The sequence below is a fragment of the Tachysurus fulvidraco genome, chromosome 2 (assembly GCF_022655615.1).
Source record: "Tachysurus fulvidraco isolate hzauxx_2018 chromosome 2, HZAU_PFXX_2.0, whole genome shotgun sequence".
Taxonomy (NCBI): Eukaryota; Metazoa; Chordata; class Actinopteri; order Siluriformes; family Bagridae; genus Tachysurus; species Tachysurus fulvidraco.
This window is the reverse complement of record NC_062519.1, coordinates 33,543,440-33,567,341: the sequence shown is the minus strand read 5'-3', so window position 1 is coordinate 33,567,341 and position 23,902 is coordinate 33,543,440. Positions and strand designations below refer to the sequence as shown.

General features: G+C 36.9%; 1 protein-coding gene across 2 annotated transcripts in view; it reads right to left on the bottom strand.

The window, feature by feature from the left end:
• Positions 1-23,902, bottom strand: part of adamtsl3 (ADAMTS-like 3) — a 159,059-nt gene that overhangs the window by 31,282 nt on the left and 103,875 nt on the right. The window contains exons 9-17 of one of the 2 annotated variants that reach the window (XM_047804894.1): positions 23,157-23,320; positions 20,312-20,423; positions 18,011-18,149; positions 17,624-17,674; positions 16,928-17,132; positions 16,134-16,281; positions 10,713-10,797; positions 4,169-4,458; positions 2,502-2,631 (exon numbers count right to left, since the gene is read on the bottom strand). In XM_047804894.1, the coding sequence (XP_047660850.1) occupies positions 2,502-2,631; positions 4,169-4,458; positions 10,713-10,797; positions 16,134-16,281; positions 16,928-17,132; positions 17,624-17,674; positions 18,011-18,149; positions 20,312-20,423; positions 23,157-23,320 (1,324 nt within the window). Of the gene's footprint in view, positions 1-2,501; positions 2,632-4,168; positions 4,459-10,708; positions 10,798-16,133; positions 16,282-16,927; positions 17,133-17,623; positions 17,675-18,010; positions 18,150-20,311; positions 20,424-23,156; positions 23,321-23,902 lie in introns of those variants that run through there. The other variant, XM_027161968.2, reaches the window with a different exon arrangement.

Here is a 23,902-nt window from a genome sequence, read left to right as displayed (position 1 = left end):
GAGTTAATGCCAAGAACAAATGCTACAGATATTTCCTGAATGCAGCCTGCTAGAGACATTTCACGGATCAGGACATGGCCAGGGGACACTGAATATATAAGAAGATAAATTAATGCCATTTCCATCCTGGCCCTCTCACACTAAACTCAATGTGAATATTCATCACTTTCAGTCATTTGTCCTTTGTGACTATGTCAGTTGCTGTAGGTATTGTATCATTGTATTTTTCTTTGTTTCATAGTCCACAACACAGTTTGTTTATTGCCTGCTCTGGAATTTGAGATAAACAATCATTTCCTAAGGCTGGCATGAGATCATATTTTTACATTTTGAACATTACATCTTGTTACAAAAATATGCATTAAGATATTAAAATGGAAGAAGAAATAAATTCAGATTATCGGAACCACATGTTTCTTGCATATGTTACTAATTACAGCCACTAATTCTATAGATTTCACTGGAAATACAGACATGGCTAAGTCAGTCATACAAGCATTTTTGGCTTCATCGGTGTTTGCTGAAATTTCTTGTCTTTCCTTGTTCAACAGAATTATAAACATTTATCCAAAATCAATTGAGTTTACTAATAGCTCCTATGGAATAAATGCCTCTATACATATTTCAATGAGAAACCACAGTCCTTATTGATGTAACTCCTCAAATTACAGTATTTCCTGTTTGAAGACAGTTTCCAATTTCCACAAAGTTGTAGCAAATACAAAGAGAAAAGGGTCACATTATAGTTCAAAAGCCATAATTTAGAAACAGGAAGTTTTCACTTAACAGACGTAGATGGTATACAAAAATAAGATGCAGTTTCAGCTAAAGATCCCTTGGAGTTTACATTGACATAAATAACTGTAAACCAGATTGCTCTTTTAAGACACTCCCACATAAACCTATGTCAGGTTCTCATTAGTCAGATCATCTGTAGTTGGATTTGCCATGCGATGAGTGCAGCACAGAGCAATTTAACAGCATGTGTATTTCCACTTCTCAATCGAAGCCATAAAGATGTCTTGCCAATGTTTCTGTAATGTAACCGAAGCTCTGTGATTGGCCAGACTGCAGTACGGAACAACCCAGATTATAGTTCTCCACCGACCATCTGATCCAGACATTCTGTCTCGCATTGTGTCTCCATCTAGGCGTTTTGCAATATTTAAAAGAATTTTAGAATATATGAGAAAAGGCAATGCAAATGGACATTTGTTTCCATGAACTACTGTTATGTGAAAGTTCTTTCTGAAGAAGACAAATATTACATCAACAAAAAGTAAAAGCCAAAACCTGGAACATATTCACTGTATTTATTATGTCATTATTTGTTCCACAATCTCATTTCATTAGCTTTTATTGCATCATCCTTTTGTCCACATGCTTTTAGACCTCAGACACGGTTCAGAAGATCTGATTTTTGCATCCTGGTTTTCATATACGCAAATTTTTAAGTAACTTCGGGTCAATGGGTCCTACTTCAGGCCAGGACAACCATGTATTCTGGAGTGTGGAAGAATGCTTAAGCAGATGTGTAGCAGATGTGCATTTCTTCGGCTTTGTTTAATCGGCTAATATGATGGTTAGTATATTTGTCATTAATGATCCAGTGGAAACATGCAACATGGTTTATTACAATGAGTAAGTCATCTTTTGGTGATTTGCACTACTGGTCAATAAAGGTATAATTACTTGGGAATAGGAAAAAGCTTCATAGGTTATTGGACATTTCCAATTCATATCTGTGATGTCATCGAACTCATTATGAACACATGAGCTTTACTCAAATATTCATACTTATATTTTCTACGCAGGATCACAGGGAACATGGGCACAAGGTGGGGGACACCCTGTGGGCACAATCATACAGTACACACACTCATTCTTACACTACAGGCAATATAGCGATGCCAGTCAGCCTACCACAGAGTACAAACCCACAGAGTATAAGGAACAAGGATAACATGCATACTCTCTGCACACAGGGTGTCAAACCCCCAACTCTGGAGGTGCAAGGAAGAGTTTGTAAGCAGATATCAGTGTGGTGCTAGATGCTCCTCTGTTCAGACAAGTGTAACTTAAGTTTGACATATACAGCCTCCTCCACTTCTCCTTCAAACTGTTTGTCTTGGACATTGTTGTGTTCAGAAGAGTATTCTCTTTTTTAAATTGTTGCTAAACTGCTGAATAAGGACCTCAGTAAGTTTAAAGACCATTTACAACATGCTTTTCATTATCTAGGCGCAAGTTTGAGCGTTCCTATTTGGATTGAACTGTGTATTTTACTTTGACTCACATAAACGCAAGACATTGTATGTTGCTCTTATTGTGCTTTCTTGTCTGATCTTTTCAGTCTTTAGGACACATGAAATATTTGTGATATTTACTTTACTCAGCAAACAGACAGGTAAAGAAATAAATGTCTTCAAGATTATGATAGTCCAGTGATATTCATTTACTACTTACTATTAGACCTGTGTATAATTGTGGGGAATTATTACCTGGCAGGACAAGGCAGAGGGTTGCACATGCGCATGATGGTTTGGGGTCTGAATGACTCATCACAGAGTGTATCCTCCACCAGCTCTCGTCGCCCAGCCCTTACACAACGAATAACAGCCGTCTGCCTGCCTGAGAGACAAATACATACGCCATAATTGGAAGTCAGAAAAAATCTTAGAATAAACAGATTTACCGTTTGAATGCTGATTTGTTGTGACAGTAAAGGCAGAAAACAGCAGTTCACATAAACTGACATCCTGTGAATAATGTAGGAGAAAAAAGAGATGTCAGAAAAAGTATAACATTGAAGAAATGTTTACATACTTGTGTTCTCACCAGAGAATCTTAGATTGTGTCCTTCATTAATTAAACTCTCCAGCTATAGTACGCAGAGATACCATTTGACTTGTAATAGCACCACATGCACAAGATAAGCTACAGTCAGAAATGGAATATCAACAAAACACACCTGTATTGCAGGTGCTGCTAATAAACTGCCAGCTAATAAACTTTCAGACTACTACTGATTTATAGAATATATAAGGTCAGTACATACACTCACCATATACTTTATTAGAAAAATCTGTACACCAGCACATTCCTACAGTTATCTAATCAGCCAATCACGTGGCAGAGGCACATACAATCATGCATATACAGATCAAGGGATTTAGCTAATATCCACATCAAACATAACAACTGGGAAAACTGTCAGCTCTGTGACTTTAACCCTGGAATGACCGTTGGTGCCAGATGAGCTGGTTTAAGTATTTCATAAAATGCTGATCTCCTGGGATTTTCACACAAAAGTGTCTAGAGTTTACACAGAATGGTGTGAAAAAACATCACATGTTTCATGGGTCTTCAAGTTGAAGCAATTTCTAATGAGAAATATCATGATAGAAAATGAGCTGACTGATCTGAGCTGGCAGGAAGTCTGTGGTAATCCACCTTAAGGTTGAATGTTCTTGCATGCTAAGATGGTTTTCTTACTAGCTCACCACAACTGTAAAGAGTGATTATTTGAGGTACTTATATCCATCCTAGAGGCTCAAAACACTCTGGCCATTTTCCCTGAAACAAGGCATTTCCACCCACAGAAATATGGACCACTCAATTACTTAGTAAACATAGCTTATCTGGCAACACCAACCATGCCACAGTTAAAGTCACAGAGTTCACACTTTTCTTCAGTCAGATGTTTGGAATGAACAATAACTGAAACGTTCTTGCATTGTACTGCTGCTACATGATTAGATAACTGCATTAATTTTCAGTTGTATGTGTGTTCCTTATAATGTAAACAGTAAGTGTATATTGCTTAGTTGCAAGCAAAGTCTTGTCAACTTCATAGTCTTAAGATAACTGACTAGCCTTTGAATTTGCACATTCTTTGGCCTTTTGTGTTTAAACATTACTGTCATTAAGACACTGAATCCTGGATGTTTTTTTGGCTTCGATAACAAAAATTCTTCACAGTGATTCTCAACCATGGGCCAAAAAATGCAGGTTACCAGAAAATTAAAGGCATTGTGACATTTTACACCTGTGCGCACATATTGTACCGCTGTGTACACAATTCAAAAGTGTCAGGAGTCAGGACATCAGGAGTTTCCAAAGCATATTAGCATCAATATAATTCAATATAGATTAATAACAGACTTACCTAAAGCACAGGAGACTGAGCATGGTGTGAAACCCCTATACTCCCAAACATAGTTTTTCTTGGAAGATTTATTCTGATTTTCCTGTGGTTGCTGTGGATGATCTGGCAATTTAGAACAGGCTTCAAGGGTGCAGGATCTCTGGAGGATTAACTTTTCTTCTCCACACTCTTCATCTGGCAGATCCACCTCAGTCTGAGTGAAGGAGAGAAACACTCTGCACTTTACAGTGCGCTTCTGTATGCCTATGCCACAAGACACACTGCAGGGAGACCATGGACCTGGGATGAAGCTGAATACACAGACACACACATGAAAAATATAATTGAACGCAACATCTACAGTAAACATGCACAATTACAATAAAAAAAACTGAATAGCAAAACCCAGATTTGATTTTGGTGGTGCGCCATTTTTTTGGAAAAGCTGTGACACTGACAAGGAAGTGTGTGCTATGATGCTGGTATGAGTGTAACAGGTGCAGGAGCATTAATGAGGTTGTTAAACACCCCAGTGTCACTGCTGAGTCAGGAGACAAACCGGAAATATCCAGCTTACTGCAGTGCATTTTGAGGAACTGCCACAAATGAAGAAAAACAAAGGAAACAAAGGAAATTGATGAGTTATAATGTCTAAAGTTACACCAAACTACTGGGACAGCAATATTTTTTTGATCTTAGTCTAAAAAAGTGGCCCATAAGTGTACACATTTTCTGTGGTGAGAATGTTTCCTGTTCCCGAAAAATGTAAAAAAAATACATAGATAGATAAATACATACATTTATCATACTGTACATACACTCTCTGAGTGTCTGAAAAAAATAATTCTTGCTCTACATAAAGATGGCATAGGCTATAAGAAGATTGCCAGGACTCTGAAACTGAGCTGCAGCACAGTGGCCAAGACCATAGAGTGGTTTAACAAGTTCCACTCAGAACAGGCCTCGCCATGGTCGACCAAAGAAGTTGAGTTCACGTGGTCAGCGTCATATCCAGAGGTTGTGTTTGGGAAATAGACATATGAATGCTGCCAGCATTGGTTGAAGGGGTGGGCGGTCAGCCTGTCAGTGCTCAGACCATTTAGTCCATGCCCAAAAGGGTTAATAATGGTGGCTACACAAAATATTGACACTTTGGGCCCAATTTGGACATTTTCACTCAGAGGTGTACTCACTTTCGTGGCCAGCGGTTTAGACATTAATGGCGGTATGTTGAGTTATTTTGAGGGGACAGCAATATATATATATATATTTATTTGTACTGTGAAAACTGTCATGTGGACTGGGAAGTGCACCACAGCACCAAACCATAGACTACCTGAAGGAGGTGATCTGAGTTCAGTTGCACTGAAACTGTGCCTCAATTCCCATAAACTGAAACACAACTTGTATGCTGGTCTGCCTTTTTTTAGGAAGTAAAGTAACCTGTGCCTGTGCTGAAGTCATTGATGACATCATTAGGTCATGTTCCTTACTTTGATATAGAAAAAAGTTACAGGAGCAGATAAACTTCACAGAATTCACAAGAAAGCTGATGTATAATAGTACCAAATGAATAAAAAATGATGTTGTAAGATGGACGCAAATGCACTGGGGTTCAATAGGACCTATAAGGGTAGGTGGTAGCTTACTGCTTAAGAACCGATTGGACTACCGATTGGAAGGTCATGAGTTTTAATCCCAGCATCACCAAGCTGTCACTGCTGGGCCATCGAGCAAGACCCATTGTTTAACCACAATGCCTTCTCAAGGATTTTATCTACTTGTGTCAAAAGCACACATTTGAAATTATACTTTATAATTTTTTATTAAAAAAATTCTATTTATTACAAATAGCAACATAAATGCAGAATATATCATGTGTACTCGATTTGGTAATGTAGGTCCATTAGAAATAATCATCTAAATAAAACCATGCAATCAGGACAGATATAGGCTTTGTAACTATTAATTTAACTTTTTTTTCATACATTCTGTCAAATTAGACTAAGCAGTTTACAGCCTTGAGAGCTCAAATTGGCTAAACACAAACCACAGCTTCATAACTACTAATACAATATGAAGAGGAATTCTAATGAAAGAAAAGTGATCTGAAAATAATTGAGGAATATGGCACTAAAAATAGCTGTAATCCAGGCCAGTAAGCATTATGTGCCAAAATGGAATTGCAGAAAAACAATATTAATAGACATCACAAAAAGTCATAATGAACCACAGAATGAGTTCACCATGCAGCATTACAGATGAGTGGAAAACAGCCTTTACAGAAAAGCACTGCTGAAATTTAGAGCCTATCCAATTTGTGTGTAATGTGATTCACTGTGAGAGAAAGTGGAAAGAGAAGGACGTAGAGAAAGAGGTAGAGAGAGGAGACTGAGGAAGATGCAGAGGAAGACAAATGAGATAGAAACATAAAACAGAAAGAGAAGAACGAACATATATAATGCATACTATATACTGTACCGCATATGGTTTTCCTATCTTGTACTGCAAAGAATCGTACGTCTTATTGTGTTTATATTTGAAAACCATGCCAAGTTGAAACATATGCATGAGGCTGGTTTAGAACTGACATTCTGTCTATACTCATCATTGGCCTTCTGCATATTTCCGCCTCCTGTATTACTCTGATACTGCTCTATGTAACCCCATGCATGTGTTATTATCTTGTGGTTTTGCGACTGGGTGCATTTAGAAATAGCAGACGTTCGCAATGATTTATCAGAATGCCCAATTTAATCCTTAGTACAGTTTTTCTATTTCCACCATGAAATGTGACCCGATTATATTTAATAAGCATAAAAATATCATTCTGAATGTAATTAATGTAAATGTCTTGTTCAATAATTCAAGCACACAAATGCTTTATTATTATTATTATTATTATTATTATTATTATTATTATTATTATTATTATTATTATTATTATTATTATTATATTTTAGATTTCATAAATATTTCAACAAAATATTCAGTTCTGATTCTGTGCCATTGTAACAGTGGCTAAATTCAGTGAGATTTTCCACTTTATTTCACATTTTATAACTTTATTATAAGATTCCCGTCCTGTGGAGTGATGACATTAAAATTAACATATTAAAATTTAAATATGCTGATTAATGCAATGCAGGAAGGTTAAAAGAGCTGAAAAGTTTATTTTCTTTGTAAAGATGGCCCCAGTCCAGACTGCCTCTATTTATTTAACCACTTACTGACAGAGAAAGACTATCTTTGCATTCCGTTGGCAGATAGCATTTAGGGGCAGATATTTGCTCTCTTCTGTGTTCTTACATCTGGGAGGCAGCTGTTATCTGAGCTCACTTATTTTTGCTGATTTCTGGGTCCTTCTTCTTGCAGGTAATCAAATACCTCACTGAGATCCATAATAGTAATAACAATAATGGGCGTAAATGTTGACCAGTTTATATGTTATGTTATGTTATATGTTAATATGGACATAAAAGCTATTAAAATATTTGCCCTTTTTTTCCACATACTGCTATTTATATGAACACAACTGTGTGATGATGTTCTATCAGGGTTTTACAGTAACTTTGTTTGAGGAATGTCTATTAGGTGCTGCATATTAGCATCCATTATATTGTATGTGTTTATTGTTTTGGTATATAACCTCGGGTTTAACTTAACTATAAGGGAAGTGAAACCATTTAAAATTCACCATTTTTATTTTTTCCTGGGCTTTTCTTCTAAAAGGTATTAAATCCCAGTAGTGCTGTACGATTAATCATATCACAATCGCAATCGCGATATCAAGCCTGTGCGATTATATGACGCAAAATGCTGCGATTTTATGAAATAAATAATAAATAAATGCATGTGTGGACATGACAACCCATTCTCTCTGAAAGCTGTTTGCCTATTTCATGCACTACACCGCTATCTGCCAATAAAAAAAAAGACCAGTGAGTTTCAGTTTAGGCAGTGGCACGTGTGGCGCGCATGGTCATGTGACTTTTTCCGGTGTGCAGCGCGGAACGGGTGAAGATGGATGCCGAGCACGAGACGAAATATGTTCAACAACCTTTTTTTCATGACTAAGACGAGACGATGACAAGACTGCACCACTGTCCAAAAACGCTGACTAAGACTAAATTAACATGCATTATTGTTGACGAAAAAAGACGAAAATGTTTTGTATAAAATAAAATCTAAGAATACTAATAAAATCTCTCTTCATTTTCGTCTACAATTATCTCTGCTTTTTCATCAGCTGTTACTCCCTTAAAATATTCAGAACGAGTTCGCAGCTCCGTGCTGTTGCTCGTTACAGGTCTCATACGCCTGTTTGTATACACCTAATTGTATTGTTTCCGCTAAAGAACATAGTGCGCTCCGTCTCTACGGTTAGAATCCTGTGTGTCCATGGCAACGCTCTGTTTTATATTTCAACGGTGTGTTATAGTTAGCAGCGGTCTGTTATCAAGAAATAAAATAGTGTGCGCATAGAAAGAATCCGTCCACACGCCGCTCAAAAATAAAAAATAAAAAAAAGTCCTGAGTGCAAGTCCACCGTCTAGGTGGCTTTTTGTGTTAAATGATATTTCCTGTCGCTGTGCAGGCGCTTTTATTGTACATGACAGCTTATGTCCCGATGACCGGTCTTTGCATAACGATTAAAAGCAGTATCAATAAAGTAAAAAATGCGATGTGCAGTCAAGTTCGAGTGTATGTACTGTTTAAACGTGTGTTCTCAACTTCTCACTGATACTTTTGTGATTCGCGGAGTTTTGACAAGTTTTTTAGCCTTGATATTGTTTCTTATTCAAAAGTGGTGACAGAACAAACTTTTTACCCCCAAAGTGAAACCTCTTCCCCTGTCACAATCACATCATAATCAAAATTAATAATTAGGCTTAAAAGCAAATGTATATGTAAGGGAATCAAGTTTAATTACATGTAATATTGCTCCAAATATCAATAATGGTGTGTGCAATACCATGTATAACTTGCATTAAGTTGGTAATTTAGTGTGTGTGTGTGTGTGTGTGTGTGTGTGTGTGTGTGTGTGTGTGTGTGTGTGTGTGTGTGTGTGTGTGTGTATATATACACACACACACACACACACACACACACACACACACTAAATTACCAACTTAATATATATATATAAATAATCGCATATGGCAATCGCAATATTGACCTCAATAATCGCAATATGACATTTTCCCCAAATCGTGCAGCCCTAAATCCGAGCAAGGCTTGCAATATTAGCTCAGGGAATTTAACAATAGGATATTTTCAAGCACATTCAATCAAAACCACCTTTATGACTATTCAGTAACCCTGAATGAGAAGCAATACAGTAAGTGTGAGCACCGTAAAGTCTTTAATATAATATAGATAATAGTGTATATAATTATTCAGATAAATGCTACAACTAAATTACTATAGAGAAATGACCTTGTGCAAGAGGACAGAACTAAATAGAGAGCAGAATGGGAGGCAGGACAGAGATTATTCAGTATGACACATCCAAGTCAAGTCCATTTCTCTTTTATTCCTGAGCTAAAACCTATGACACATGAAGTCCTGGAGTCACACGGCTGATGTCCTGCTGTGATTTGCACACACTTGGGTCACTCTCTGATGGTGCTGATTACCAAAACAGCATCTCACCTCCCTAGACTCTGCTAAATTAAGCAAACACATTGACATAGCAGAAACAGGATGGGAGGCCTGCCGTTGAATGATATATTGTACTGAAGGGTGCAATTCAAGAGCAGTTATCAGGAAAACGGCAGATCCTAATCCTCCTTTCACACACACATACACTTAACAGCAAGCTCCCCATGCTGCTCTCTTCTCCGGAGCCCTTAAACACTTTCACCCCACATGCTTCTGTTTTATGAGTCTCTGTGACAGAAGGTTTCGGTAGACCGCAGGATGGAAAGCCTTCATTCCGTGGCTTTTTTCAATGGTCCAGAGATGCACTGAGCTGTTTTCATTCCCTTGGCAGCTCTTAGCTGAGGTACAGTTTCAGAGATGAGGGAAGATAGCACCAACAATAGCACAATGCTCTTGAATGAATCCTTAGGTAATAAGAGTAACTTAAGCAAGTCCATATCCAAACTCTGTTGTATGGCAATTGATGACGAAATAATGCAAAAAATACATACTCCGTAGCGATCAGTGGGTAAAAAACAGGAAAACTGGAACTGTGCCTTGTGGTATGAAGAGCTCTCTTTACATTCCAGTGTATTTTACAATAGATTAGATTCCTTAAAACATTTTCTTAGATTATATCTGACGATGCCACCCCAGGGACAACCATTGGTACATTAAAACCCCAGTTTGCTACATTTTTTTCTATAATATGTATGGTCATTCAAGGCCTAAATGTTTATTAGCTAAATATACAACATGGTCATAGGATATAGCCCATATATAAACCTGTTGAGATACTGTATGCAGTATCTGACTATGTGACAGTAATAAAAATGGCAAAAGCAGCAAGATAATGGAAGAAATGTACTACGTAGATTGTTTTTCAAATTTACTTTTCTAGCTGTTAAAGATGCAAACTTACGTAGGCTCTTCAGTGGCCACTCTGGTTTCCTCCAATTCTTGGGCTTGTTTTAGCCATGGGACCTTGGCTTCTACGGGCACACTCTCTGAAAGACCAGGTCAGAGAGGTTAGCTGACACAAGCACATGTACTGTATAGCAAAGCAATCAAATACCAAGTACCAAATGTCAAAGTCTTTCACAACTTTATTACAATGGACACCTGTCTTCTTCAAAAAGTACGCCAGACTTTCCAAGCATTGAACACATGGGCTGCAGTAAAATGCTTAAAAGCTCCGCTCGTTATATTTTATTTTAATGCAAAGCTAGAAAACAAGCTCACAAGAATAAGCACCCTAAATATATTCTCTAGATTCAATTTTACAAAAAATTCACAAGATGAACAAAAAAAAAACCTGACTTCCAAAAGCTGCTGCTCTTCCATAAGCCATTTGCAAATGTGTTCACAGAGTACGTGATACAAATAACACTATTACAGGTACAGAGCTTAGTGCCAAAATTCTTATGAGACTAGTTTCTTTGATTTACATATCAAGAAGCATGGTTTTAGAGGCTGATTAGACACAGCTGGAAGTCTGTACTTGGGAAAAGTTGCACACTGCATAAGCAAACTTTTCCAGTTACTATGACATCAACAAATCCCAATGGCCTCATCAACACCTTCAATCCAGTAACCAACAAACATCACCATCCTCACCAGCACCATACATCTAAATTTCAACTAATTCCACTTACCAATAAACACTAAAAACATTGTCATGTACATGTCGCTTCTATAAGTCAAAGCATCAATAAACATCAATATGCCCAAACACATTGTTCTACAAATTCCACTATTAAAATGCCAAACACCTAATGAATGGTTCAAACAGCACCGACCCCATCATTACATCCAATGAATCCTGCTATCACCTACAACTTCAGCTATTCAGGAATTTACAATATTTTCCCTATATTTACAATATAATATTGGAAAAACTTACATTTTCAAAATAGCATTCTATATAACCTATTAATATAAACTATCAATAAACCCCATCCACATCCACAAACACCACCCAAACCCATCCCACTCTACTCAAATTCTACTCTATAGCCTACAAATCCCCACAAAACCCAAATATGCCTAATAAAACTCCACATCCCAATCAAATATTCATGGAAGCAGGCATTTATTGAAGTGGGGAATGATTATCACAGTTTGTAGGGGTTGCAGGACAGCAGTAAAACTGACTGTTTAACACAGCGGACATTCTGAGGTCTGAGGGTTTGGCTTACAAGTCAAGCCTTTTGGAGATTTTCTCTGTTTTGGTAATAGCAATCCCACAAATATTTGCTATAAAAGTAGACAGTTTAGATTAAAATCAAATTCAGCACAAACGATATAGATATTACTCAGGTGTGACCCGCAACTCTTTTGTGGTAACTGTAAAACAAACATAACAATAAATGTTAAACATATTAAAGAGTACTCCTATTTATACTAGATTTACATTTTTACTAATAGTATAGTGCTTAGAACGCAAATGTGTTATAGATTTACAATTCAGACTCCTCTGAAGAAGGAAAGCAGCTGCAGGATGTTAAGAGCGCAAGGACGTAACGCAAATGGACTGAGACAGAGTGTGCACTTACTTAGGCCTTCAAGAATACATTTGGCAATTCTTTTTATGGACTGGTGCAGATTATGTGATTCAACTGTGCACTCTTGAAGAATGACACATCATTCATCTTAGAGAAGAATCTCCCAGACTGACAAGGCTTAGCATAAGTCTGACTCATTATATAGAGAAAAGAGCAGGCAGATTCATCCACCAAGCTCAGTCCTACTCAGTCTTTTCCACTGTTGTCCATGCCTTGCTTGCTGAAGGTTAATGCACTGATGCCTATAAAACTTTGTCAGTGGTGTACTATCAATATAACTTTATTTGTTAAAAATATTTACTGCAAGCAATGGCATTGCTAATAAGCAGTAACACAAATCTATCTCAATGTCATTAGTACTACTTCTATATATAACATCTCAACTTTAGAGGGACTGATGGCAGATGCGAGTCCCATTAGAAACAGTCTCCAAATCTCAACATTTATAAATTCTACAATATACAGACTCAGATTGCACAATAAATGTACGAATATCACTATCTATATTTCCAAGCTCTAAAATGAGTAAATTGAACCACAAACCCCTCTATGTCCTCTATTCACCATCAACAAACCCTAGCACCATATTCAATAATTTCCAACCTTAACCAACTAAATAATTTGCTATTACACAACTACAACCAACAACTTTCTTCATATAGTGGCTAAATACCTAGAAAATAACAATAACCTACCATTTACAAATTACTGCAAGTACAAATTCAACCAAAAAATGGAACCTTCTGCAAACCAAACAATCTTCTAAACTCAGCATCGAGCCCCATTCAGGAAACATCTACAATTTGTCTCATCAGATATGTACAGCAGGAGGTCATCTGCTTAGTTGACAGCATAAATATTAACACTTTGACCAAGAAACAGCTAGTTTTGTGGAGTAGATAGCCACAAATAGTGAAACTGCATGCATCATAGTTTTTTTAAGCAGCTCTAAATTTTTCATACAGTGTGAATTGGTGTAAGTGTTATTTGGTTGGCATAATGTCCAAGGTGTCCCCTAAACATGAGCTCTGAGTCCCTGGGATAGGTCCAGGTACCACCCGATCCTGCATAGTGTACAGTAACTGCTACAGAAAATGGATAGATGGAATGAGTAGAATATGCATGGGAGCAAGCTGGACTTGTCTAATAGACAACTGGATTGCACTACAGTCAGTGATGCAAATAATATATCAAATTTTCATGGCCATATTTATCAACGTTGATGAGCATATAAAATTCAAACAGCAAAGGACACACCATTTGTTTGAATCTTGCAAATAGATTAATGAGAATACTTCTACAATCCAAGACAACCAGCTGAGGGGACAATAATTCCACAGATCTGTGTGGAAAACCTTTTTAAAGTAAAGGGAAATTAAATGCATATAGTATACTAACTTTCGATCATACTAGACCTGACTTAGATATTTGATGTGTCTGTCAAATCTGTGGTTAGAAAAGCAGGCCTTGAAAGCTGATTGTTGGAAAACTGAGTGTTTATTTAACTGCAGGGCTTCGAATGAAATGCTGATTTGAATAATCAACAGAATTTACTGTACTGTAGATTTAACTGCGTAATATAATTAGTCAGACCACCTGCCACATTTCATGGTTATGAATCCCACATACAGATTTATGTACTTGTCACATGTTTTCTGTTTCTCTTATAAATCAGCCACAAATCACCTCCTTAGCAGCGCAGCATTTAATTATCCATCACGTTTTCCTTATTCTTCCTATTCCATTGTTTCTTTCCCTTTTTCAAAGTGAAACAATAATAACCGGCATTGACTGTTACCTTAATGCAATAGCTTGGATCTTCTGTCTCACTCCATAAGTCATCAGCAACACAGCACTTAATAAACTGCCTTTTTATATTTTGTATTGTGCATCTCTCTCTCATTCCTAATGTCTGTCAATTTATTTATTTATTTTTTTGTTATATTCGTTCTATCGCTTTACACACATCTTTTTAGTAACCGCTCTCTTTAAATATATCCTTAATATTTCTTCTGTTATTTCACTCATGCACTATTTCCATCCCAATTACTATTTGTCTTTACTAGTCTGGTTGGAATAGGATCTAGAATTCATGCTGATTATTAAGATGATGCTACTTAGAAAGTCAGATCACTTATGTTCATTCAAATATTTAATCATTCAGAAAAGTATACTGAATAATCTTCGTGCAGATTCAGGGTGAAAGATTTTGAGTAAAGCTAGACTTATGAATGTGCTCAGGTCTACTCTGTGTAGGTGGAATATTTGACTCTAATTATGATATCTTGTTAAATCATTTATTACATCAAAAAAAAAAAGTTGGTCTCAATTAGATTGAGATACTCCACTTTGACAGCTGTAGTGAATGTCTGACCAAACTGTGTAAAATAAATCCAAATGAGCTTTCTGCCATCTGTGTTCCATTTAATGAGCATATTACTTGATGTATGAGAATGGTGTGATATTGTGTGCCAATATTATCACAGTGTAAGCCTTAGTGAGCCATTTTTGCAAACTGTAAAAAAAAAAAACAACCCAGAATATTCTTTTGTTCAGTTATCTGAATTGAGGGGCACACACCATTACAGAAGTGCCTCAAATTGTCATTTTAATAATAGCTAAGATGTTTGCAAAAATCTCATTAAATAAAACTTTAAAGACATTTAGTGGCATTTTGTGGTGAAAACCACAAACTGTCACTGAACTACAAATGGAATTGTATTGTGATATGATAAGACTGTGACAGTGAATCATCAAGGTGATTTCAGCTCAAAATCTGGTTGCCAGAAGGTTATAATTTGTTTTTTCTATACATTTAATTTACTAAATGTGGCCTTTTCCAAGTAACAGTTGTGACCTTTCTGTCTTTCAGCTTCTTCGCACCGCTTTAGCAACACATTAAATCAACCTACCATCATTCTTTATGCTTCCTTATATTCTCTTGATCTGAAATCCTCTCTGAATATTTCCTCTGTCCTTCTATCTGCCTCACTCACATTCTAGTAAACACCCCCCCCTGCCTTGCTCTATCTTTCTTTCTCATTCTCTTTCTCGCTTCATCTTTACACACTAAGTAACAATTCAGTGTTCAGTGACCAGCTATTTCTTGCCGCCTTCTCCTTTCAATCTCTCCTGTCTCTCATCACTCAGTATCACATGTCTTCAGCAACACATTTCATTAATTCAATTTCTTTTGCATAGTTGCATTCTTTTGACAATGGATAGTCACATCGCAGCTTTATAAAAATATATAATATGGGAATTAATAAAAAGGTCTTTTTTTTTTACTTTATTCTGTCTGTGCTGGTTAATACATTAAGATCCCCATCCAACACCACTAGCTCAATTGTCTTATTTTTAAGGTGCTAGGTATAACATGTATATATAACAACCAAACTATAACACCATTTCAGAACATTATCCCTCTATAGTGCTTTCCTCCTAGAGTAGCATCAGACCCCAGTTTCCTGATCACTTCCCATTCCACTGTTCATGTATACAAAGTAAGCTTTTAGTTTTCAGTGTCTCATTGAAAATACTTTAGTTGAATATTTTTTTTATTCCCCAATAGACTTGTATATGTGTTCTTCTGACCTCACCAAAACATTTTTCTGAATCCAAAATGCTTATAATGAATCAAATAAAAAATAATACTGATTAATAATACCCAACAAACAGACAAATTAAAACAACACAATAATAATAATAATAATATCATCTATAATTATTGATGCCCCCTTGGTGTTTTCTCATTGTCACTTATTGTGTATGATTCCTACCTCTAGGTTTGTGACATGCGATTGGCACTAAGCACTCCTCTTTGATATGGGGTTTGAGCTCAGAGGTGCAGCCTCCTGTGTGCTCTCCTTGATGATCCACACACACAACCACACGGTACCGCAAACCTCGCCCACAGGTAACTGTACACTGTAAAAACACATGCAAGAGATAATTTCTTGTCAAGCCTGACACTGTTTCTAATTTCCAATAACATCACAGGGCACTCTGCTCTTACTGCTTTAGGTTATTGGGATAGATAGATAGATAGATAGATAGATAGATAGATAGATAGATAGATAGATAGATAGATAGATAGATAGATAGATAGATAGATAGATAGATAGATAGATAGATAGATAGATAGACTACATGTTGGTAATATATGTGTAGATACAGATGCTAATTGTTATGCACAATATTTCAATAAATAGATAGATGGATGATTGGTGGAGTGAATCGAAGGTTGGTTTTATGGACAAAGGGATAGAGGCATGGAGGTACTGTACAAAAGAATGCATAAAAGATTAGAAAATGTGAATGGAAATGGAATGGAAAAATGAAATGATGGAGAGGTTGATAGATAGAAGGATTAATGGAGGGATGGAAAGACGGGTATTTTTGATAAAGATTTACTTACTGTAGATGTACTGGTATTATTATTGTTGTTGCTTTTGTTATATGAATAATTGAACAGATGGCAAATGAATACACTGATGAATTAATAGGTAAATTGATAGAAGGATGGTGGGATGGGTGGACAAATTGGGAAGAAGAGTGTGTGAACAGTTTATACCTGAGACCATTCCATCGCCAACCAATTTGGGCACTCAAAATTGTTGCAGCTCTGTTTGGAGACAGGCCGTGGAGAGTGTGTGCATTTCCATTCCTCAACCTGAACAATCTGGCCCTGCATGTCCTCCTCCACACACACCACACTGCGCTCCTGACTTCCACCTCCACACGATACTGAACACGATGTCCAGGGGTTTTGTTCCCACCTACATGCCCATAATACACAGAAATACAAGACTAACACACACTTTTTTCATCTTTTCTTCATCATCATCATAATCCTACTCTTCCTCCTCCTCCTACAACAACATAGCTGCAGTACTGCATAAATCCCTCCATTCCAGTTAATAAATCAATCATCTTCTAGATTAAGATGTGAATGGAAATCACCTTGCTTATCTGATTCTTCCAATAATCCACTCGTACATTGATTAATTTCAAAACCTCCTACATTGTTCTCATGGTAGTCATGTAAATAATTACAACTATAAGCAGAATCTATAGTTTGTACAACAGCAATCTTATGTTATAGCCATGCTAAAGCTTCTGGCTTTGAACCGGCCGTTTTACACACAGAACGTTCCCAGATTTTGACCTCCAGTGCCAGTATTGGGCCTTCGAGCAAAGGTCAATCTTTATAAGAGCATCTACTGAATGATGACATGTAATACCGGATCAGTGTGGGGACTTTACTTACCGTGGAAGAGGTTGGAAGTGATCGTAAGGCATGACCTCTTTGAAGCCATCACTGTGGAGAAAACAGGCTTTTTATAACGTCCATTCTCTAAACAAAATATGCATACTTCACACAGCGTGAATCATGAGGCCTCTAAAGTTTATTAGTTTGCATAAGTCAGTGTCAACCACACGATCAGTGTGTTCCCTTATAAAGTAAAATATTACACTCATCACAGAGTTTGTTGGTTTTGGCATGCTTATGGTGGTTTGGTGTGTGTGTGTGTGTGTGTGTGTGTGTGTGTGTGTGTGTGTGTGTGTGTGTGTGTGTGTGTGTGTGTGTGTGTGTGTGTGTGTGTGTGTGTATGTGTGTGTGTGTGTGTGTGTGTGTATGTGTGTGTGAACCAGCCTTTCGAGACAGGGCTCCATGTTGCACTCCTTCAGCTTGGGTTTAGGTTTAGTGTTCTCTGGAAAGCTGTGACAGTTATGATCTGCGACAGTTCTGTTATAGCGGATGTCCACACAGTCGGCCGAGTTTAGCTGATATCCTAAGAAGTGAATACTCAGTTAGTATTGAATTAGAGATCTTGATCTGCATAAGAATTAAAATGGGAAAATAAATACAAATCTCACACACATACTAAAAACAAGATTATATTAGTCTCCTAACACTTCCACTGTGAACTCAGCTTATTCATAGGGGTCATTAAAATTGGATTTCTAATAAGCATTTTAGAAGTTACAGTACATCACACACACACAAAAATATTTGCTTAGAGATAGTATTTGTCTAATATTTATAGTATTTAACAGTAATTCATATATTAGAAAGAAAGGCAGCAAACTGAACCTTTTCTTTGAGCTGGTAACATCTTTTGTCTCTTTAACCTATCTTTTTTTATCTTTTATGTGGAAAGGTGCATGTGGTGTTTGTTTAAGTAGCTTTTAGCATAAAGCTTTAAAGTACATCAGTGATGCTTAAGGTTCATTTATGCACCATGAATTTACTATATAACTACTAAATGAACAGATTTGCCCATAATGCTGAAAACACTTTTGTACGTTTATTGATGAATGTGTTGTTAAAATGTTACTTTAATTTTTTACAGTAATTTTATTGTTAGGACACAAGATCACCTAGTGACCGCCTTAGTGTTAATATCTATTGGCTATAGTGTATAAACACTATAGTATAACCACAAAATAGTTTCAACAACCATTACATTTAACCTTGATATTCATGATTTAGGACTCTTAACCTTCAACGTGTTGTTTTGATGCACCTACTTCAACCCAGGAAGGGCTGCGAATTAGCTGACTAAGGTGAATAACACCTGAATCAGGTGTGTTAGAGTACAAAATCCTCTAAAATGTGTAGGCGAAATCCTGAACCAGGGATAGGAACCTGTATTGGATGCAACTTAAATGTACACAAGTACTGAAATGCCTTTTGAGGACAAGATTGAATATATAAATTTGACAGCAATAAAATTCATCATTGTATGATTTGTCTACAACTTAGCAGCCACAGCTTTTCACCTCTCACTAACCTTCACGCTTCATAGCAGAAAGCACACACATACTGCATACTTACAGCAGATTCCAGTGCTAAGACTTCTAGTTCAGTGTTCAAAGTTGATTTCTTAATGTTTCTCCTACTTATTTGGTTGTGCTGTAGCTTAAGTGATCTAAAACTTTTTTCTTTCCTGCACTTGGATTTTAAACATGTTATACCTACAAAATGTGCTCTATTAGTCTTTTTTTTTATCATATAATTATGTTGGCTTTGTAGAAGCCAAAATTCTGTTTTCCTATTTAAGCTTAGACAAAAATTTATCAAGTGTACAGTAACTCCTCCTAGGGCTTTCGAGCCACATGCACCAAATTCGGATATGTTATAGATCTTAGTCTGAAGTTTGTTGCTTTCACTTTTCTCAGCGATCCGAGTATCGGTACTTCCGGTACCGGGTCTCAAATTGGCCTTTTTTCCCATAGACTCCCATTATAAACTTTCGAGGTTTATAACTCGGCAAGCTTTCAAACTATCTACACCAAATTCGGCCAGCATCTTTAGGGTGATACTCTGAAAAAAAGTTTTAAATTGGTGTAGGACTGGCCTTTCGGTTGTGCCGCAGCCCTGCCCCCAAAATATGCTAAAATCAAGAAACTTTTTACAACATTATCATGTGACATATCAAAACACTCAGCCCAATGTGGGGATCTTCCTCAAGAGTATTCAGATGACGTCACATGTTCGTCTCCACTTGCCTCCAAATGTTTTGGCACCCTAGCTTTCTGTGCACCTCCAAATGTAACACTGATCCTTATGTCCATCCGCCTCCAAAAAACACCGGCCTTTGCGAATACTTGCTTTGTCAAAGCCAACATAAAAATTTGTCATGACAAACTTTACAAATCTAGTTTCTTTTAAGGTTTAAGGCAAGTTTTTATTTTAAATGGGTTAGTCCCGATGCAGACATTCCAATAAAGAATACCTTCCCTGGGTATCAATTGTTATCATTTCCAACATATCAGATAAAGAGTTTTCATGTTTGTAAGTCAACAGGGAGTGAACTCTTTCATTCTCTGGTTATTGGATGAGTAAAGTAAAATAAAAAACCTACTGAGCCTGTTTAGAGCCTGCTGTGGAAGTGAAAAAAAGCCAGTATACTTCATATGCTTCTCCCAGGTGCCTGAGTTTGTGTTTTACCTCCTCCACATTTTACAGAGCAGGGGAAGAAGTCTGTCTCTCTCCACTGGTAACGGATCGGCTGGTAGAACATGAACATGAACACTGTGTCTTTAGGAGCTGCATACTTCACCTGAGAAAAAGAGCAGGAAACGAAGACGTAGTTAGAAGCCTCTGTGTGAAATTGACAAAAACTTTGTATTGTACCATTGTAGTATGAGCCTAGCAAACCATTCGTACTGTCAGCGGTATTAAATTCCACATTGTGTTTAGAGCATTGCTTCTCTTCTGAAGCTGCTCAACTGTCTAAATGAGAGAAACTCAAATACACTGTATAGGCCAAAGTAAACAGAGACCTGACCATCACAGCACTATGTACTTGTTAAACATCCCGTTTGATGCTTTTTTAGGGCTCTGTGTAATGCACATAAATTCTCACTTTGTGCAACAGCTTTTTTTGCAACAGTTATCTATTCATCCACACATTTTCCATTACACTTATCCTACACAAGGTTGTAGGGTACAAAAAGCCTATCCCAGGTTAAAGTGGACAATTTAGAGATGCCAATCAGCCTACAATGTATGTCCAGAGGAAAACCCCCAAAGGTTCAAGCCCTCAACCCCAGGGGTGTTCTACTGACTTATGCAAAAGAAATTGTCTAATTTGATAAAGCATGCCCCAATTGGTTCATATATTTCTCAGTGTCTCAAATCAAACCTGATGCCATTTTTTCCAAATCCCATTACCCACTCATATATACATGCAAATTGAGGATACAGTCTGTCTGAATTATTTTTACTAGCCATATTTGTTAACTTAAACAGATGCTAGACAATCTTTCCAGAATCAATCACACTAAGAGATGTGGAAACAGTGACAAAACTGAGCAAAATGCTGCACAGTGCAACAACAGTTATATAACACTGATGTTAGCACAGCACACAATCACGTTGCAGTTAAACACTTCAAGTAAAAATGAATCCCCTTCATGACCAAAGAGAGAATACTATGGCTCTGGGACAAAATGTTAGTCAGAGATGATTTTTGATTGTTTGGCAATGCTGTAATCACATAATGATTAATTACCACAGACATTGTCAGGAGAGGATAATGACTAGCCTATAGACTAGGCTACTAGGCATAAGTCAATGACTTTTCGTAGTCTTTTTAAAAAACACAAAACTATCTGGTTATATGCAGTATGAGTTAAATTACATTAGTTGCTGATTTTCCACAAAGGTAATTGTGCATTTGGATGAGTCCACCCTTGAGTTCACCCCTGAGATCAAAATAGATTGTTGATCTAGACACACTTTTATACTGGCAGGTCACACCACATCCAATTGAAGCCTTAGATCCTAATGTTCAGAAGTTTAATAACATCTTTAACGATAGAAATGTAACCAAGTAATAAGTATAAAGGTAAAAGGTTTCAACACACGAGGAATATTGTCTCCAAAGCTCTGTGGGCTGTAAAATTGAAAGACTTTAAGCTGTGGGTGTTCTGGTTTCTGCTCATCTCAGTTTAAATATAAGAGCAACACTGACGTCTGTGGCTTAGAAGAATTTCCCTTTCTATCGCCATCTAAGAAATTATAGAACTATTGAAGAGAGCTCTTTCATGATTTCAGTGAGAATACATACTGTATCAACAGTATAGTCTGCAATATTTATAAAACCACCAAGAAAATTTTTATTTTTTAATAATTTGGAAGAGAGGCTGTGAACAGTCTAGTCACAGTAAATACACTGATCTTGATTTACTGCGTTATAATTTATGTCTGCAAATAGATCGTTTTTGACAATGTATGTCATGTTAACAAGCAAGTTGGCAGTAATTTACAAATTAGTGTGAATAGGTAGTGTGAATAATGTCACAATCCTGCTTTTGCATGTGCTGTGTTTTTCTCAATAGCCGCCCTGGCTGGGGCTCAAAAGACTGAAAGTGTCAGTCTGAATCTAAGACTCAATAAAAATTGCAAGTCAGGATGGTGAGAGGGTGCAAACACTGTTCACAATACGACCGAACGATAGAACAAAAGCCTGCAGATCTATGAAGTAGATCTTTGTTGTCAAGTCAGCAGAAGAGATAACAGTGGAATTTCTACAAAATTGATTTGGTAGATTTAGACAGATTTAGTAACTGGGATAGCTTTCTCTTCAACCAATGGAAACTGAAAGTTACACTAATTGGATTGGTTGAGCAGTTTTCCAAGATTGTTTATATTTCCTATAACCACACTAAGACGTTTTAGTGTGTGTAGAAATCTGCTCGTCTGTGTTGACCACATAAAATTCCCCTTACCACAGTAGTGTTAGCAGGAGCATCAGTAGACACAGCAGTAGACCAGGAATATAACATAATATAAATAATGTTATAAAAATATGAAAGTTATTTGGATGATGATGAAAAGGAAGAAAGAAATCCAAATTTTCCAGAAGCGCCTCTGACAGGTAATGTTCAAGTAGATGCGAGCTAGCCGTCATGTTATAAAGCGAACGCGGGAACTATTTCCACTATCAGCTGAAAAAATAAACAGAATATATGTAAAAATTGTGTCCAAAATTTTGCTTAATCTATACACTATACCAATTTCTTGATTACAGAACTCAGTTTCAGACTCAAAATTGTGGGGTTATTCTGAATGGCTGGTCAGCATTCCATAAAACTGCACTTTTGCTCATGTGTTATTTCTTTGTTAATAATAAAATTTGTTAGTGAGAAGGTTTGCTAATATAGCTCAATTTCAAAGCCCAAGGATATTTCCTAAATCCAAGATAACATTTCCACAATCTAAGATAATACAACAACACAACACAGATGTACAATAATGTTGTCCTTCATCCTCTTGTGTTTTTGCTCACCTTGATGGTGAAGTCTGCAGTAAGTGACCCGTGGCAGCGCAGAATCTGTCTGTCAGCTTCCCTTCCTCTCTGATAATCCACAGTGCTGTTGGCCAGAGTATATGAGCCTGGGGAGCTCAACACCAGCTCCTCTTTCCTGTCGCTGAGACTGTGAGCTTCGATTACTAACACAAAGACAAACCAACATTAGCCAAGACAAGGAAAAATCTTTTGGATGTAAAATGATCCATACTCTTTATTCTCCTTGTTCATCTTTTAGCCTGAGCTGTGCAAGCATAATAGGAGACAACAGCAGCATACATACTGTAGAGGAGCTTGACAATAGACAAAAAATAGACAGAAAAGCACTGCCAATTACAGTCAACCATACTCAGAGATGTGACAGTCAGCCAAGGGTCCCTGTCTTTTTGAGATACTGTAAATATAGAATTTCAATTTTAGCTTCCAAGTATGATTATTTACTGCCTTTGATGGATTATTTTGATGCAAACTGGAATCAAACATCAGCGATAGTCATGAAAAAATTAAGCAAAATGATATGAAAAATGTTTCTGGCTGATTTCCTTCTACACCAGACTATAGATTAATCTACAGTAGGCCATCAGTGACAGTGGCATCAGGCTATTACACAGAATGCAACACCCCTAGATTTTACATTGACAAAGGGCATGTGAAATACAGCTGAATAATCCAAATATAATCCCAATTCATTAATGTAGATATGTCTTTATGTGTGTGTGTGTGTG